Genomic DNA, 17,024 nt, shown 5'->3' with positions numbered 1-17,024 from the left:
AACATAAACTTTCAATGTGTTTTAAAACAGTAGTGAATGTTGCATTTTGGAACTTTTTCTATATTTAGTCTTTACAAATATGAGGAAAATTACTTCTAAAAATGCAGAGAAAAGCAGAACAAGAAAACAGGGGGAGTCAGCTTTGCAGTGAGGAAAAACAAGTTATTTCTCATGAGGTAAAAACAAATGCCTATCAAAGATGACAGAAGAGTGATCCAAAAGTAGGAGCTGGCAGAATTTAGCATACAGATCTGTTTTCTCCCATTCAGTTTATTAAGAAGTATCATTTCTGTTGATTATAGTAGCTCCTAGATGACACTAAAGATGTGAAAAAATAAGTAATGCTGTTGAAGAGCAGAAAGAAGTTCAGACACTGATTTCCAGAATGTTATATATCACACTTGGATTTCAGTTCAGTAATTACACATAAATAAAAGAGCTGATTTCACCTAGGCGCATGTAAATAAACCTGACACATTTTGAACTTGTTATCTTCAGCAGCAGGCATGTTGAAATGCTCTAAAATGCAGTAAAAAGCTCTCTGCCCAGCTTTCCACAACAGCATTTCACCTGTCTGCAATAGTAAAAACAAGATAAACTGTATGTGTGGCTTTCCATCAGGAAATTGTGATAACCAAACACTGCTATTTTAGCAATAGTTGCAGCATCTAGAAAACTTCCATAAAGGTCAAGAGTTTCAGGTATTTTCCCTTCTTCATCACTTATTAATGCAATATACTAATATTATTTGTCTTTCTTCCCTAACAGAAAATTATTCCATGAGCCACTTCAGTTTTTTAATAGAATATTTGGTTTTTTAATAGAATATTTTTCATTTAACTATTCTGATATTGCTTTTAATTTCAAGAGGAAAGGCGAGCATAAAATCTGAAAGATCTGGGTGACAGGAGAAGCAAAGGGGAAAAGAAATGAGATCTCTCTGGACTCATTCCCCTTCTCAGGTTAGAAAAAGAAAATCTGTGATCTGTATCATCGCAGAAATATTTATAATCCCTCGTTCCCCATAGATGCTGTTTTTCTTAAAAAGAATCTGGGTAAAAAATACTGTATTAAACCAACACATGCTTTAAATGAAGCAATCTCTCTCCTGTTCAGATGAGCAGCATCCTCTCCAAGGGCTGGAATCCTTGGAAACAGAGCTGGTAGACATACAACAGACACAATCTCCAACCACACCACCATGTTAATAGAAGATACGTTTCAAAATACTAGACAGAGAGAGATAACTACAAAATACACCTGTGAGTATATTAATTCAACACTGGAAAGTATTAGTATTTTTTTTTAAAAGTCTCTCTCCAAACTTGATGCTAACTATTTTCCATGAGAGCAGGTGCTGGGCTGTTTTAGCCCAGAAAAGAGAAGACTGGGAAGGGATCTCATTAAAGCATAAAAATACCTTAAAGGCCAAGATATAAAATATCCTCAAGTGCTAAGAGATTGCAGCCAGATTCTTTAGTGGTGCCCAGCTACAGGATGGGGAGCAATGGCCATAAACTATAACACAAGAAGTTCCACCCCAACATGAGGAAGAAATTGAGGGTGGCAGAGCGCTGGAACAGGCTGGCCAGGGAGGCCATGGAGTCTCCCTCTCTGGAGACATTCCAAACCCACCTGGATGAGTTCCTGCATCACCTGCTCTACATGACTCTGCTTTGGCAGGGGGATTTGAATGGTTATCTCCAAAGGTTCCTTTCCACCCCTAACAATTCTGTGATTCTGTAAAATAAATATTTTCTCTTTCTGACCAGTGCTTTTTATGCACAACAATCACTTCAGAACATGCAATGGTTACAGAATGTAAACATTTCCTTAATGATCTCACAATTCATAACAAGCAAAGCAAACATCAGTACCTTTCCCTGTTGAGATTCAGCAATCACCTAATAGCTTTACAGATAAGCAAGAGCCTGGTCCCTGAAGGTTCAAAGAGCTGGGATCAATTTAATAGGCTACAGAGCTGTTGCAAGTTGATGTTGCTATGCTGCAGGCCCCACATTCATTGCATCATACAATATAAGGAAATACTCATGTGCATTGGTTCTACAAACAAACTCTATCCAAAGAGGTTTCTCAGATAATGGTTGAATAAAATATGCATAATATTTGCTTGTTCCACATAAGGTCTTTCAGTGGGCTTTCAGACAATTTAGATTTGAAGGGAAAGCAATTCTAAATAAATAATTTTTTTCACTTACCACATCCCATCATAAAACCACAGAAATTTAGCTTAGTGCACTCAATCCTTTCTACAGCATTTCCGAATTTTTCATTGAGAGAACGAGCCATCCATGAAGTGAGCTGGCCTATACCATTCAAGTACTGCTTTACCAGTTTGCTTCTTGCTTTTTCTTCTCTTTTTAATATATTTATCTACTGTGTAAACAGCATGTATGAATGTACATACACAAGTCATATATATAGGTGGTCTGGATATATTGCAAAAAAATGTACATTCACCATTTTGTTGTAACCTACAACCATGACCCAAAATACCAACACTTACCACATATTATGAAGAATTTCACAAGTTTCATGTACAAGACACATATATAGGTATTCAAATGAGATAGCATCCTGATGTTACACCATAGGAAAAAGAGGTTATAAATACTGTCTGTGCACTCCATGTGCTTAAAGTGTGCCACTTAATTATTTCAAACTGCCCTAAACTGGATGTAGCAGAGTATAGCAACTGATTCCCTGGAGAAATTCAAGACTATCAAGAATAAAAAAGAAAAAGCACAAACCCCCCAACTATAACACTACTGAACACTTGGGCTTTTGCCATTTAAATTACAAGCCATAAAATCAAGAGCTGCCTACTACAGGCTCGCCATCACAGAAGGAAGCTGCTCATGTAAATGGCAATTCATTAATTTTTCTTTCAGAATACTAGGGACACTTGCAACTGCTGTAGCATCTTACAAGTGAAACAATCACAACCTGATGCATATTTTAGACCTAAGTTGGAAGCTGAATCACTGGAATCACAGAGTCATAAAATAGTTTGGTCAGAAGAGACCTTTAAAGTTGGATGGAACTGCCCTTCCATTTCTTTGTCTCATAAGGTTAACCTTCATTAAAAATACAGTAATTTCACGAATACAAGCCGCACCAATTTGACTAAGATTTTGCTCCTAAACCGGAAATGCGGCTAATACTCAGGAGCGGTTAATATGTGAATAATTTTCTGACGTTTACAACCTCAGAAGTGCCAGCCAGAGTGCCGAGCTGAGCTGCTGCAAAGTCGGCATTTTGCGATTGTTACAAATTGCTACTCTGTTGCACTGCGGGTGGAGCCTGGCTGCCTGCAGGCAGCACAGGGGGGCGGGGACAGAGGCAGGAGAGGTCTTTCCTTCCCTCCTCTGCCACAGCCCGGGGAAGAGACGGGGGGGGCCCCGCGCCGCCATTGCCGCGGCCCGGGGAGGAGAGGGGGGACCCGGGCTGCCCCTGCCGCGGCTCGGGGAGGCGGCGGGGGGCTCCGTCCCTGCCTGCCACCACAGGGCAGCGGCGGGCCGTGGTGACCGAGCCCAGTGGCAGCGGCGGCTGGCCCCCAGTGGCCCCGCCAAGCAGCAGCGCCGGGCTGGGCTACCTGGCCCTGTCGGCAGCCCCTAGCGGGCCGAGCCTGCACAGCCTTAGCTGAGCCAGTAAACCCCGCCCTGCCGCCGTTCTGTTACTATTTGGCAACTTTGTTGCACGCGGGTCCTCGCTGTGAACGACAGAGCGGCTTATATTCAGGTGCGGCTTATTTATGGACAAAAAACGAAATATTTGCCAACATCCAGAGATGCGGCTTATATTCAGTGCGGCTTGTATTCGTGAATTTACTGTAAACAATAAGCAATAAGAATTGCAATGGGACAAAGACATCGGCCATGTATGAAAAATATGTGCACTTGAAGAGGACTGGAAAAGGGAAACTCAGTTACTATGGATGCAATAAGAAAAATTAGCAACGTTTTTCTTATAAAACATTCCAATCAAATGTTAACTGCTCAGAGAAATGGCAGTTTCTCCTACCACTCTATTCCCTACCACTCTATTACAGGGATTGCACTGGGACCAGAAATTTCAGTGACTTCCAAAAGGTGACAAAGCACTGCACAAAACATCTCAGCCTTGCTCACCTGGGGGACAGAAGAGATGCCCCATGGAGACATTTATCCTCCTCCAGTTCATGCCATTAACTTCAAGCAGGATGCAAGACTAAAGTCCAAATAAATCCTGCCCCACTGCTGTTTCATTGAGGGAAAGAAAAATGAGGATCCCAAGGCTGGCACTGCCCTTGAATATTGCATTTCTGTACATGCTACAGAGGTGTATTGAAATGGTTGGTGAAGCAACTCAGTTTTCAGAGGCAAACTCTAATGATGGGGGACACTAAGGAGTAAATTTGAAGATATTTAGGCACCTAACTCCTACCAAAAGTGATGTTCCTGAAGTATCTAAATATCTTTAATTGTAATCTGATTATACTGAAAGTTTCTCCTTTCTTGCATTAGATGTAGCCTACAGAAACAGACAATAAATATGGATTCACATTCACTATCCTCTTTCTTCATGCCAATAAGAGTAGTGGAAAATTTACTTTTTTGTGAGAGACAGTTTAATTTTTGGGTTTTTCCACATACTGCAACTAACACAAAAGAAGAAACGTTGGAAGGATACCAAATCAACTGGAGTATCTTGGCATTTGAACTGTATGTTTAGGAAAATACAAGATTATTTCCTACTAAGCACCACTGTGATGCAGATAAAGATGTGCCTTTCTGCTGAATGCCCTGTTGTGCTCTGTATGGATAATTCACTGCATGCACCAAACTGCACTGTAAGAAACAGAAGCCAAGTCTGAAACCCAGCTATGCTTGACTCCATTTGATGTAAAAGCTATTGCCAGTTTTTAATACTGCAATCAACAATTCTCAAAAAATGCTCACTGAGTTAAATTTCTATGCAATAGGGCTTGTACAGATAAATACAGCTCACTAAGTATTACAGTGTTTTCCCTGATGCTTTTATAGGCTGTTTGAACAAAACCAAAGCAGTCATAAAATAAGCCACCTGTAAAGGGTTATTTTACCAACAGTACTAGGAATAGATACTTCAAGTGTGGGTGAACAAAGTGTGAACCATATGGGACGTTGCAGAGATTTGAATTGGGGACTCTCACTCCTTAAAAGAACTGAAGTCAAGGCATGTTCCATATGCAGCATTCTGTTTTCCTGGAAGTTTGAACAGCTACTGATAGTTCGCTTTCTATCAAGTGAACCTGCAGTTCAGTGACTCATTTTGCAGGCACTGGATAAAGCAGGTTCAGAGACCATTGTTAATTACACATATTTAAAGGAGGAAGCTCTGTAAAAGAATGCTTATTATGGGCAAAGATGACTTTGGAGCTAAACAGAAAAATAACAGGATACCATTTGAAGTCTTTCTTTAAAAGAAGCATCTGTGCAAAGACAAAATAAATTAATGTCTAATTACACATATTAAGAACTAAAATGTTACAAAATGCCTGTTCATGTCAGATCATGACAAATCAGTTTCTTAAGAAAAAACAAAAAAATATTTTAAATGTACTGTAGAATTTTACTGGTTTTAAAATTCAACAGTGATAAGGTATCCCCAAAATTGTCTTTTCTGCCTATACAGCCATTGTCCTGTTTTATAAGAAATGTTGTATATCAGTCATTTGCTAAATTAATTTCACCAATACAAAGGATTATATAATTCCTGTGAAAGTACAGTTTTCTGCTGGAGTGAGGTATAAATATAAACAAACTGACCTGGTGTTGTGGAGCTCATTGTTCTTAATGGAATGGTATCTTGTTGAAGAGTAAAGCAAACTGTGGAAGGAGTTGCTCAGGTTTTGAGATTCTTCTGGAAGTGGGGTGAATCTGAGGAAAATAAAGATGAAAAAAACACCTTTGACTATTTGTTGACAATATAATATTTTTAAGAGAATATAATTATGTCAAACACACTTAAACAGAAGAACATTTGAAATCTCTCACCCCAGAAGTTCTTTCTATAGTGTACTTTTTTGCTGCAAATTCAAGAGCTGATGGCCACTGAAAACAAGACAAAATACCAGAAATCCTAAAGCTTCAGAGCAGCTCAGAAATTTGCATTGCGGTCCATCTACAGTCACATAAGAACACCAGAAAGTAAAGGATGAACTGTGTCCTTCCCTCTCCTCTGTGATTAGGGTATTATATGAAACAGAAGCCACGAGGTACAAATATCTGAATTACATCCTTATGTCTAAGGAGTGGCCACTTGTCAGTTTTACTGCAGGCAGCAGTCGAAACATGAATGTGCAGAAACTGATCCGCATTCAAGAGTCTTTCTAGAATAGCTACTACTTCCTAAAGCTCCAATGTTTGGACAGCTCATGAATAGAACTTGTTGAAATAATTAGCATAGCTGAAGGGATCTCCCATGACAAGCTAATGACATCTCTGACACCACAAGGAGAGCTGCTAATGGCGTGGGCTGCTCGAGAGCAGGGCAAGGAAGGTTCTGCAGTTTGGCTGAAATCCTTTCACAGTCCTGTGGCATTCTCAGTACAGCACAGAAGCAGAGGCAAAAATTTTCCTCTAATACTCCCATCTGCTGAAAGTTTAAAGCTATAGAGAAGAGGCTTTCAGGGAACTAAAATATATTTTCATTCAAGCATGATATAAACAGCATGAGAGAGAAGGTTGTAGTGCATTACGAATGTGACTATCCTATTCAGCCACTGCTCCTGAAGTATCTAAGTAGTCAAAGATATTCTTAGTGCTGAATATTTTAGCAGCTTTTGTCACTTTTTTTAAACTACCAACTGCACATTTAGTTTCAAGCTGAGCTCAGCCAAATTCGAGATAGTAAATTACATTTTAACCAAGTATAATCATTTAAGTTTAGCATCATTATCATTCAAGAAAGGAAAATGACACATTTAGATTTCATGCCACCTAAAGCCAGCTGGACATACACTGCTCAAATAGGCATGATATTTGGACACAACCAGCACTCCCGCAGACAGCACCTGTAAAACCAAAACTCATGATACTTCAGGAAAATCCTAATTACTTTCCCTTGCTTGCTTCATGCATCAAAAATCATCAAATATCAGATGGAACTGCTATAAAACTGAACAGACTCTACTGTTAAGCCCTATCCAAACTGTGCACTTGGGCAGATCCTTACTTTGGCTGCAGTAGACATAAATCTCCAAGATTTATCAATAAAAGTAAAACCAATACACCGCTCAGGAGTTCTAAGATTCTACTTAATTTCACTGAGCTCATTATTATCTTAGCAGCTACAAAGATCATGAAAAAAATATTTTCCAGTGAATCCAACATCCATTCGTTCAGTATCCAGCCTCAGCTGGATAAGTAGTTTCTCTCAGAAACTAGAAAATGGATATTGATGCATAACTGTGGACTTGAGTGAATTTTCAGCATACATTTAAAGTAAACATAGTATTTTTGAGCATTAGTAAAATTCTGGGCATTAGGGTTTCACAATTTTCTAATATTTGAAATTCACTTATAATCCCCAAAACTGACACAATACTTTTGTGTAAGTTTGCTTTGTGTAGACTTCCCATCTAAGCAAACATTTGAAGCTCATATGAGAGCAGAGAACATGTGGTCAGTTCCAACTGCACTCTCAAATGGGTAAGTTTTCTCCTCACAAAAAAACCCTTCATTCTTTTCTCCTAATAAAAATTATTTTTAATAATTGCAATAGTGTGTGTGAGAAAGAGGGATCAGTAGATAACGACTTGCATGCTCCTGTCAGTGAAAATTTGTGTGACATTCCCTATTCAAAACAGTGGTCCCACCAATCCTGTACTGAGTTACGGATACCAGCTGTGCTGAAACTGTAGAAACAAGCTGCTTCATAATTCTTCCCTGCTCTTCTGCAGCAAGGAACATTTACCCTTGGAGAAGAATCAGGTTAGGGAAGATTTGAACAAGCTGTCCATACATAAATTCATGTGACCTGATGGGATGGATGCTCCTACGAGGGACCTGGACAGCATCACTGCAAAGCCACTCCCAGAACAGCTTTGAAAGGCCATGACTATCAGGGAGGTTCAAATAGACCATAAGAAAGCAAACATCTCTCCTATCTTCAGGAAGGACAAAGAATACAGAGAACCAAAGGCCAGTCCATGTCAACTCAATGGTTTAGAAGGTGATGGGCCAAATAATCCTGGAAACAATTTTCACATGCCTGTGAAGGACAGGAAGGCGGTAGGAAATTGGCAGCCTTTATTTATGATGGAAAATCATGCTTAGCCCAAATGATAGTTTTCTACAATTAAATAGTTAGAAAATAGATCAGGGGAGAGCTGAGAATGTTGTTTATCTTGAATAAAGAAAAGCTTTCAGCACTGTTCCCCAGAACATCCTCACAAACTGTGAAACACAAGGAAGTGGACAGCAAGGTGGCTGAAAACAGTCTGTGCTGCCAAGCTCTAAGGGTTGTATCTGCAGACCAAAGTCCCTTCAGTGGAGCCCCCAGGGGTCAACACTGGTGCCAGTACTGCTTTTCATTAAGGACCTGGCTCATGGCACAGAGCATAACCTCAGCCATTCTGCAGAGGATTCAAATTGGAAGGAGTGGTTGACAGAGCAGATGGTTCTGCTGTCATTCAGAGGGACTTCAATGGGTTAGAAAAATTGGATCTACTGAATGTGTATGCCAAGGCTGGGTGGGTGGCAGGGAGAAAAGTGAGAAACAGAAAAAGCCCTAAGATCAGAGGAAAAGGAGGTGCCCTATTGCAGAGTAGCTAGGCAAAAAGCAGTAAAGACAGAGCAAGACTGTTCTCAGTGATCCCCAGAGACAGAAAAGGCAATGTGCACAAACTGAAATATGGCAATTCCATTTAAACATTAGAAGGTATTTGTCTCCTGTTATTGAGCCTAAGAAATAGGCTGCCCAGTAAGTTTTTGGAGTTTCCATCCTTGGAGATTGTACACAGTCTTGGGCAACTTGCTGTAGCTGGCCTAGCCTAGAAGAGGAATGTGGACTAGGTACCTCCACAGGTCTGGAGATACTATGTGATTACATGATTTTTCCTTTCCAAGATCACCAAAGACAGCATCAGCACTGAATATTCATTGCAGTTAAACCTAGTGAGAATAATTCCAGTATAAGAAAGTGTTCTGCTGGGATTCCCATAAAAAGATTTGTTAAGGAATTTTGGAAATTCGACTGTACTGGTAGTCTTGTATTTAATGAAGTGGCAGCTGGCATCCTTCCTGATACTCTATTTCCATATATTTCATGTAAATGCAAAGCTTTCACTAAGATGAATGTTGTTTTTCAGGTTCAGTTTTAACTACTCCTTGTAAATATGATACAAGGCTCACATTGTCAAAGCTCTTATTTAGAACATACAAAATTCCATATCACCATATAGAGAATTATATTCACAACACAGACACTCATTCAAATACACTTCTACTGATAAGCTGACATGCTTCATTTCCTTTCTTTTTCTGAAGGAATGTCATAGCACAAATTAGACACTATGAACTGCAGTGCCACATATTTTTTAATGTTAGCACTGAAAATTTAAAAAAGCACAGCACAGGCCATTGTGCCTTAGAATTTCATGAGAGAATTTGTGTTCCATCCCCACCCACAAAAAACAGCACACAATTCCTGAAGACACTAAGGTACAGCAAGGGGCTCCAGGATTTAGGATAGACTAAGTGTTCTTCCTAAGGCACTACACTTTAATATTTCAACACTAACATGCTAAGGGGTTTTTATTTTACACTACATTTTAACTGAACAATTCATCCTTTACTCATTATCAAGCTGACATTTTAGTCTACAGCACAATATACAGCAAATTAATTTCTACTCTCATGTATATCACTGGAGGTGATGCTGCACATTAGTGACTTGCATTTGCTTATCCAGGAACCATAAACTTTCCCCTTTTTCTTCAAAGGAAATTCAACAGCTCGTATGCTTCAATGACTGATGCACCTTTGAAATTGCTACAGAAGAAGGGTGCAAGATGCAATGTAGGTTTTCATGCCCACCAGCCACCACAAACCTTATGTTTCTCATGACTACATTGCAGGTAAAGCATTTTCTAACACAAATAAGCATTTCAAGTTAACACCATCCCTTTAAACTGCCATCTCTAGCTGTGTTGTCCCAAAACTATATTCACTGACTGCATCTTTTCTATCTTGTGCCCATACTTCAAAATTCTTCTGGGAATTGAGTTTCTGAGATAGGAGGCAATGAATACAAATCAACAGAATTCAGACAAAAATATATTTCTACTTCTATTTTCCCTGTGCCCAAGATGAATTTTTCATGAGAATTTCTGAAATTAATTCATAATTTTCAAAACTACATCCTGTAGGTATCTTCCAGATCTTTCTCTTCCAGGAGGATTCTTTACCTAAAATACCTCTATTTGCAAAAGAGTCTAGAAAATCATTATGAAAAAATTTGTGAATAAAAATATAGAATTATACACTTCATTAAATTCTGAACATGACAGGTCAGCACCCTTAATAATACATCTAGTTGTTTCTCTGCTGCATATATTGCTTTAAAATAGCTTTCAGTTACTTGGAAACAAAATTGTTGTTTGGAGTTGAGATTAAAATGCTGGAGGTCATTAAGTGTCACAAGTGCTCAAGTGTCACAAGAAGGAAATATTCACTTCTCACATTTAACAGCTTGTGCATTAAAAAACCAAACATGTAAAAAAGCTGTAAGAATTAGTACAAATTATGTTGTCCAATGAGCAGTTCAGCAAAAAGCTCAATTAAAAGATATGAAAGCTTTAAAACAAAAACTCAAAGAACAATAGTCATTCTTTCTAGAATATTAAAAACATGATGCTTTATAAAAAGCAATACATCTTTCTAAATGAAAGATATTTTTCAAAAGAAAATTGTTGAATAGGTATTCATACAGTAGCTAATGAAAATCAGATTAAAAAGATCAAGTTGTAGACCTTAGAAAAAATATTAATAAATGCAAGACAAATCACAATGAACTTTTACTAAAGTGATTTACAACCATGCAAGCCAAAGAGTGCCAAATTGAACTCTTCTAAGCTTATATCAAACTTCTAAATTTGATTAGGAAGTAAGGCTGCATATGGAAAAGATGGTAAGGTGTTAAGGAATGGTTTGAATTCTAAGACCAAGTACTTTAAGACATCAGTTCAAAAAGCAATTGGCTATTATAATTGGTTTTAAAATGTAGAATAAGTGAAAGCTAAACCAAACCCAAGACATTAGCAGCACATGCAATTATGCAGTGACCTTTATATGCAAATACAGTGTAGGTTTTCTTGCAATAAAAAGACCAAAGTCTAGTCCAATAGACATTGGGGTATATAACTGCTTTCAGTGGAAATTTAGTTGTTCCACAGTAAAGCCTTCAGAATCCAGAGCTCAGTGCCGGATTAAGTATTTTACCATAAGTAATTCAGAATCGTATTCTTAATTAGGTATCTACATAAAGACTTTTTGAAGTCTGTAACAATTTTGTGCCTTTCAAGGTTTTGTATTAAAGAACCTCTCCAGCAAGTACTGGACTGTCACATTGTTTGTATTTCCCCAACAAAGTTATTTTTGATACACTGCCCAACAAAAATGTACATCTTACAGAATCTGTTAAGAATCCCCAGCTATACCTCTAACATGCAACTATTTATTTTGACCAATAAGTCAAACCCCTATGTCTTAGCAATTACTCATATGCAATATTAAGCAGCATTAGACCTCACATGCTGTGAGCACACGGCTCACACAGCTGGGAAAGGCTCAGACTTCTGTCCAGTAAAACAAATCCTCCTTCCTGAAACTCTTTAAAGCAAGCAATAGAGTCATACAGTTATTTCAATAACCTCTTTTACACTCACTGCCTACTACAGAGATGAAGCAAATAAGTTTTCTAAAAATCAAGATGAGATGATATCTTCCACCAAAAAAGAATCCAAGGCATCAATCAACAGGATTAAATAACGTGCTGCTATGCTGCTGGCTGGACTTCTGCTATGCCAATTACAACAAATTGGCACAAGCTTCTGCTCTGTTTCCCAGTGAAATCAGTTAGAAATACAATATAGCTTACAAAAAAAAAAAAAAAAAAAAAAAAAAAAAGCCAAGTAACCTTTTTTTCTTTCAGCCTCATCAGGATTTGGAACCTGTTCACCACACACCTGCAGAAATACTTCTGCTGCAGCTTAAGTTGTCCTGGCTTCCTCCTTCATGCCAGCCCCCTGTCTGAATTTGAAAAGTGCACATCCAGATGTGCCCTCACAAAGTAGAGCTGAAGTATAAGATATGTAATTCACAGTACTTCAGCTTTGCTTCGTGTTTGCCTTTTCACCAGATGAAAACGAACTTTCTGCCAACCACTTCCCCTTCTTTTTTCTTAAACTGAATTGTATTTCAGCTGTTACTGACCTTGTTGTACAGTGTGGTAACTGATATATAGCTACCCATAAAGAACTAGAGATAGCAACACAATTCCTCCTTATTCCTTTTTTTTACTCTATCTTTTCAAACGAAGGGCAGTAGAACAACTAGCTTTTAATGTTTTGAATTGAATCTGAGATGCACACCACCTGAATATTTACCACAGCAGGACTTTTTAACTAGAATGTATCAGAACATCAAAGCTTCCTTCATACAAAAAACTCTTCATTTCTGCAACATCACACTAATTTAGAATAACAGGACACCTCTCTTGAAACAACAAGAATTATCAGCCTCCCTATGGAAGTTTGTCTGTTTTAGACAGACTCAACAAGAAGGGACTACTTATCTAGAAGGGAAAGTTTCCAAAAGCAGTTTCAGATGCTTGGCCTGCAATCTGAATGGCACCCTAAAGGAATCAGTTTTGCTTTCCTTTGCAGTTCTTAAAAAAACCTTGAAAGTATGTGATGGTTAAGTTAAAAGGAAAAAAATATCGTAAAACTTTAGAAGAGCAGCACCATGTATAAACTTCCTCTGACATTATAAAAATTCAATTTGAAATCCTCAAAAATTTAATTTTAGTTAAATTGTGTTAATTCAGTAATTTTTTTCTGATTTTAAGACAAAAGGACATACTCTCCCTCACTGAAACCTTCCTTAGTATGCAGTGATTAATCATTTCTATGTGATCAAAAACACTTGTGACTATCACCAAAAAGGCTAGAGTGAAGTTCTAACAAAATACCCTTGAAAAATCCATATTCTTCTTAGATTGTATGCTTATATATAGATATTAGCATGGATAATCATCTTCAAGAGCACCTAATTTGCAAACAGTTCTTATTTTTAGAACACAATATGTCTCTGTAAGCTTTGCTTTGACACTTGGTTTGGATGAATCCAGACAAACCTCAAGGTGAATCATCATAATATTCTTCTGCTCGGCAGCTCTTCCACCGAGGCTACAAAACTCTCTTTGGTTTCTTCTGAACCACTTTTGCTACTTCTATTAAATTAGGACCTAGATGTCCCATCCAGAATTCAAACTACGTAATAAGACATTCAATGCACTGTTATTTAACTGACCTTTAAAAGTTATCAAAACTTTTTTGAAATTTCAAATATTTCAATGGCCTTGAATTAGTAAATTTCTGTGGACTTCAAAACACAGGTCTCAAGCATGATCTTCTCATGTACCATTTTCTCCTCTAAAGAGTATCCAGTCTCAGATGCATTACTTCAGTGACACAGGCTAATCAAAAAGCTGTAGAAGTGTTACCTCATTTACACATAAGTTATTGTACTCTTCTGTAGACACATATGTTGTTGATTTTGGGAAAGTATTAGCCACTTAATATATGAGGATTATTTTAGGGGGAAAAAAAAGTATTTTAAAATCACTTATTCATCTTAAAATATTAATCTGAGCAGCAAATATTTGAAGAAATATAAAACAGAGCGCTTCAAACCTGCAGGCATAGTTGGATTGTTTATAATTCTTACTTGCACGTGATGGACAGTTTTCCAGAAAACCAAATATTACACAGGAGTAAGACACAGAAAATACAAACTCATGACAATTTTAGGTCAGGACTCCCCACAATACAAAGAAACACACACCCTCACAACCAGGTAAAACACAAGCCAAGATTCATGGCAATCACCTCCAGGAACTAGTCAGCTACTCCCATTATGTAACACACAGAGACCCTAGGTGCGAACAACATCATCTTGTGTTTCCATAGCATTTACAGGAATTCCTCCTGCAAAGACTTTGCAAACAGGACAGAAAAGGAAACAGGGCCAAGCACAGTGATGAGTGGAGATTGATAGCTTTAAGATTTTTACAAAGTGATAAAATCACATTAGTAAGAGAATTGACGCAGGGGAGGTCTATAGGTACAGAGAAGTTGTCAGCAAGCTCAGAAGGAAGTAGAAGCAACCTCTCCATGGGAATTTTTCATAGTTGTGATTCATTACATGAGATGATTGATGTCCAATGTTATTTCATGCATTAAAAGTAACTGAGACGAGTCACAATTTTCCATTTCAATCTATGATGGAAAAGTGAGTTCATCTGCTTAGCAGCAAAATGATTTTTCTCTTTATAAACATCAAGATTTCTTTAGCTTCTGTTGCTAAACGGCCATGTAGCTTTCAGTTCATTAAAAACAAGCTTCAGTCAAATTTTCCTCAGGAAATCATATAGATGGCCAAGGAACATACAAGCTGAATTATTTTATGAAAACTTACCCCACAAGAAAAACTTAATTTTTACTGTCATTGAATTTTATCAAAGATTGGACAAGTTTTTTTATACTAGCTTCTAGACACATTAGGCTTCAATTTTGTCTTTTCAATTCTAAAGAGCTATTATCACAAAGTCTTTAATTGTTGAAATAGTTATTTGCAGTGTTCAATAAGTAACAAATTTTGTAGAGCTTGTCTTACAAGAAAATAAACCTTTCACTGCAGCTGATGCTTTGAAAAGCATTTACACTGAATGTCCTTTGACAATAGATTTCTTTACTGTAGAGCCTTACTTGTTTTCAGAAGACAAGGTTTAATTCTAAACTGACATGTTTTAAGAGTATGATTCAGCAGAGACTAAAGGATACATGGAAGTTTGATTAATGCTTTGGCATTTTCAGAGGTGGAATACAAACCAAGAAAACAGACTCCCTGTGTCAGGCAGTTAAATTGGATCACGGGTTGATGAGTGAAAATTATTTTCATGCTCAAATAGTTTTCTGTGATTTCACCAATGTCACTGGAAAAACATAAACTATATCTTTGATAATTTATACATTAATATTATAGTACATCTTCCTGCTGGAACTTGACAGCAATGCAAGGGACTCATTAATGCACCTGGGTGATCAATTCAAATCATAAATCAGAACTTTTGAGAAAATTCTGACCTCTGCTTCAAGTGTGTATTGTCATTTAGCAGCAGCAGTAGGACAAAATAATGGGAAAAGTTAATGGTATTCATGAAGCTCATGGAAAGTAAGTCTTGTGCAGGAAGAGGGGAAAAAGCTCAACACAACCCACATTCTGACCAAGCTCTTGTCCACTCTTGCTCAGTGTCTGAGGGTTGAGCAAATAAAGTAAGACCCAACACACATAAAATCAACTATCTGTCTTTTTGCCCCCATCAGATATATGGATATACATATATACTTGCAATGATATTTAATGCAAAATTTTTTTGCACCTAGACTTAGGTACAAAATTAAAAGGAAGATTACACCTTTGTAAATATCAGATATAAATATCACTATCAGTTTAAAAAAAAAAAAAGTTTAAAATTTATACCAAGCAACAAGCTACAGGTAAATCTCTCAGTTTAATAAAATGAACTCTGTATCCATGCACTTTTTCATCTAGCTACACATATACAAAAAACAATGGACTTCTTACCAACTGACTCAGTTTCCTTCTTGTTAAGATTACAGCTGTGGAAAGTACTCATGCACCATCAATTCAGTTTCAACTGCATGGGCTTCTTCTTTCAACATTCAAATTCACCTTTGAATCACAGATTTCAAGACTTCAAGAAAAATCACCTCGAGCTAAAATCACCAAGTTTCTTGACTACTTGGGGGAGGAAAAAAAAGGGAAAAGAAACCAAGAAAATACACATATACAACAAAACAAAAAATCCAAAACAATTTTTATGCCCATACAAAGAAACTACACTTGATTCCAGTGAAGACAAAAGCACAACAAGCAAAACCAGGGCTGACTCAATGCTTTTTCATCAACCCTGACTGAATGAAAAGAGTTGGAATTAAAACTTGATGGTTTTGGCAAATACTTGCAACTCAGAACATTGCACCTGCCATCACAAACATACAAAACATATAAAGATGTTGTTTAAATACATTAAAAGTTTGATTATTTTTCTTCCCATTCTTTCAACATCAGCATTTTGAATATCCATGGAAGAGGCTGCATTCGTGAACAGCCAGGAAAGAGACCTGAAGGTCCCAGTTAATAGCAAGTTGAGTGTAAATCAGTGGTATATCCTGGAAGCCAAACGGCTCCTGGAGTGCATCAAGCACAGCACCAACAGCTGTTTGAGGGATGTGACTGCCTCTGCTCTCCTCTGCACTGGTGTGGACCCACCTCAAACACTGAGCACTGGTTTAAGAGCCTCAGTATAAGGACATCAAGGTATTAGAATGTCTCTAGAGGGAGGAACCAAAATATGGAAGGCCTTGAGGGCAAGACTTTGTAAGTCTTGTAAGAGCAGCTGAGGTCACTTGGTTTGTTCAGCTTGCAGAAGATGCAGATGTCAACCATCAAACAGAATCACAGAATTCATTTTATGCTTCAGTGAGACCGTTTCTCTTGCTGCTACCTCTAAAATAGGTAAAAGAATAGTAAAAGCTATTTTCTTACACATGAAAACAAGTATTCATCCCTGTCTTAGCAGGGAAGTTACACAGCAGTTAGTCTGTGACTTATCCAAATCTAGCATATTAATCACAAACTTTAGATAATGCAGTGTTTTTAATTGCTGCATAA

General features: G+C 37.7%; 1 protein-coding gene across 3 annotated transcripts in view; it reads right to left on the bottom strand.

Annotated features, from left to right (window-relative positions):
- The window catches only part of HDAC9 (histone deacetylase 9), a 462,497-nt gene that overhangs the window by 421,759 nt on the left and 23,714 nt on the right, over positions 1-17,024 (bottom strand). For all 3 annotated transcript variants that reach the window (XM_033083076.2, XM_033083067.2, XM_033083095.2), the window contains exon 2: positions 5,811-5,921. In XM_033083076.2, the coding sequence (XP_032938967.1) occupies positions 5,811-5,829 (19 nt within the window). In that variant the 5' untranslated portion in view covers positions 5,830-5,921. The remainder of the gene's footprint in view (positions 1-5,810; positions 5,922-17,024) is intronic.

This window comes from Catharus ustulatus, chromosome 1 (genome assembly GCF_009819885.2).
Source record: "Catharus ustulatus isolate bCatUst1 chromosome 1, bCatUst1.pri.v2, whole genome shotgun sequence".
NCBI lineage: Eukaryota > Metazoa > Chordata > Aves > Passeriformes > Turdidae > Catharus > Catharus ustulatus.
Note: the sequence above shows the minus strand (reverse complement) of the source record. Positions and strands in the feature narration are given on the sequence as shown.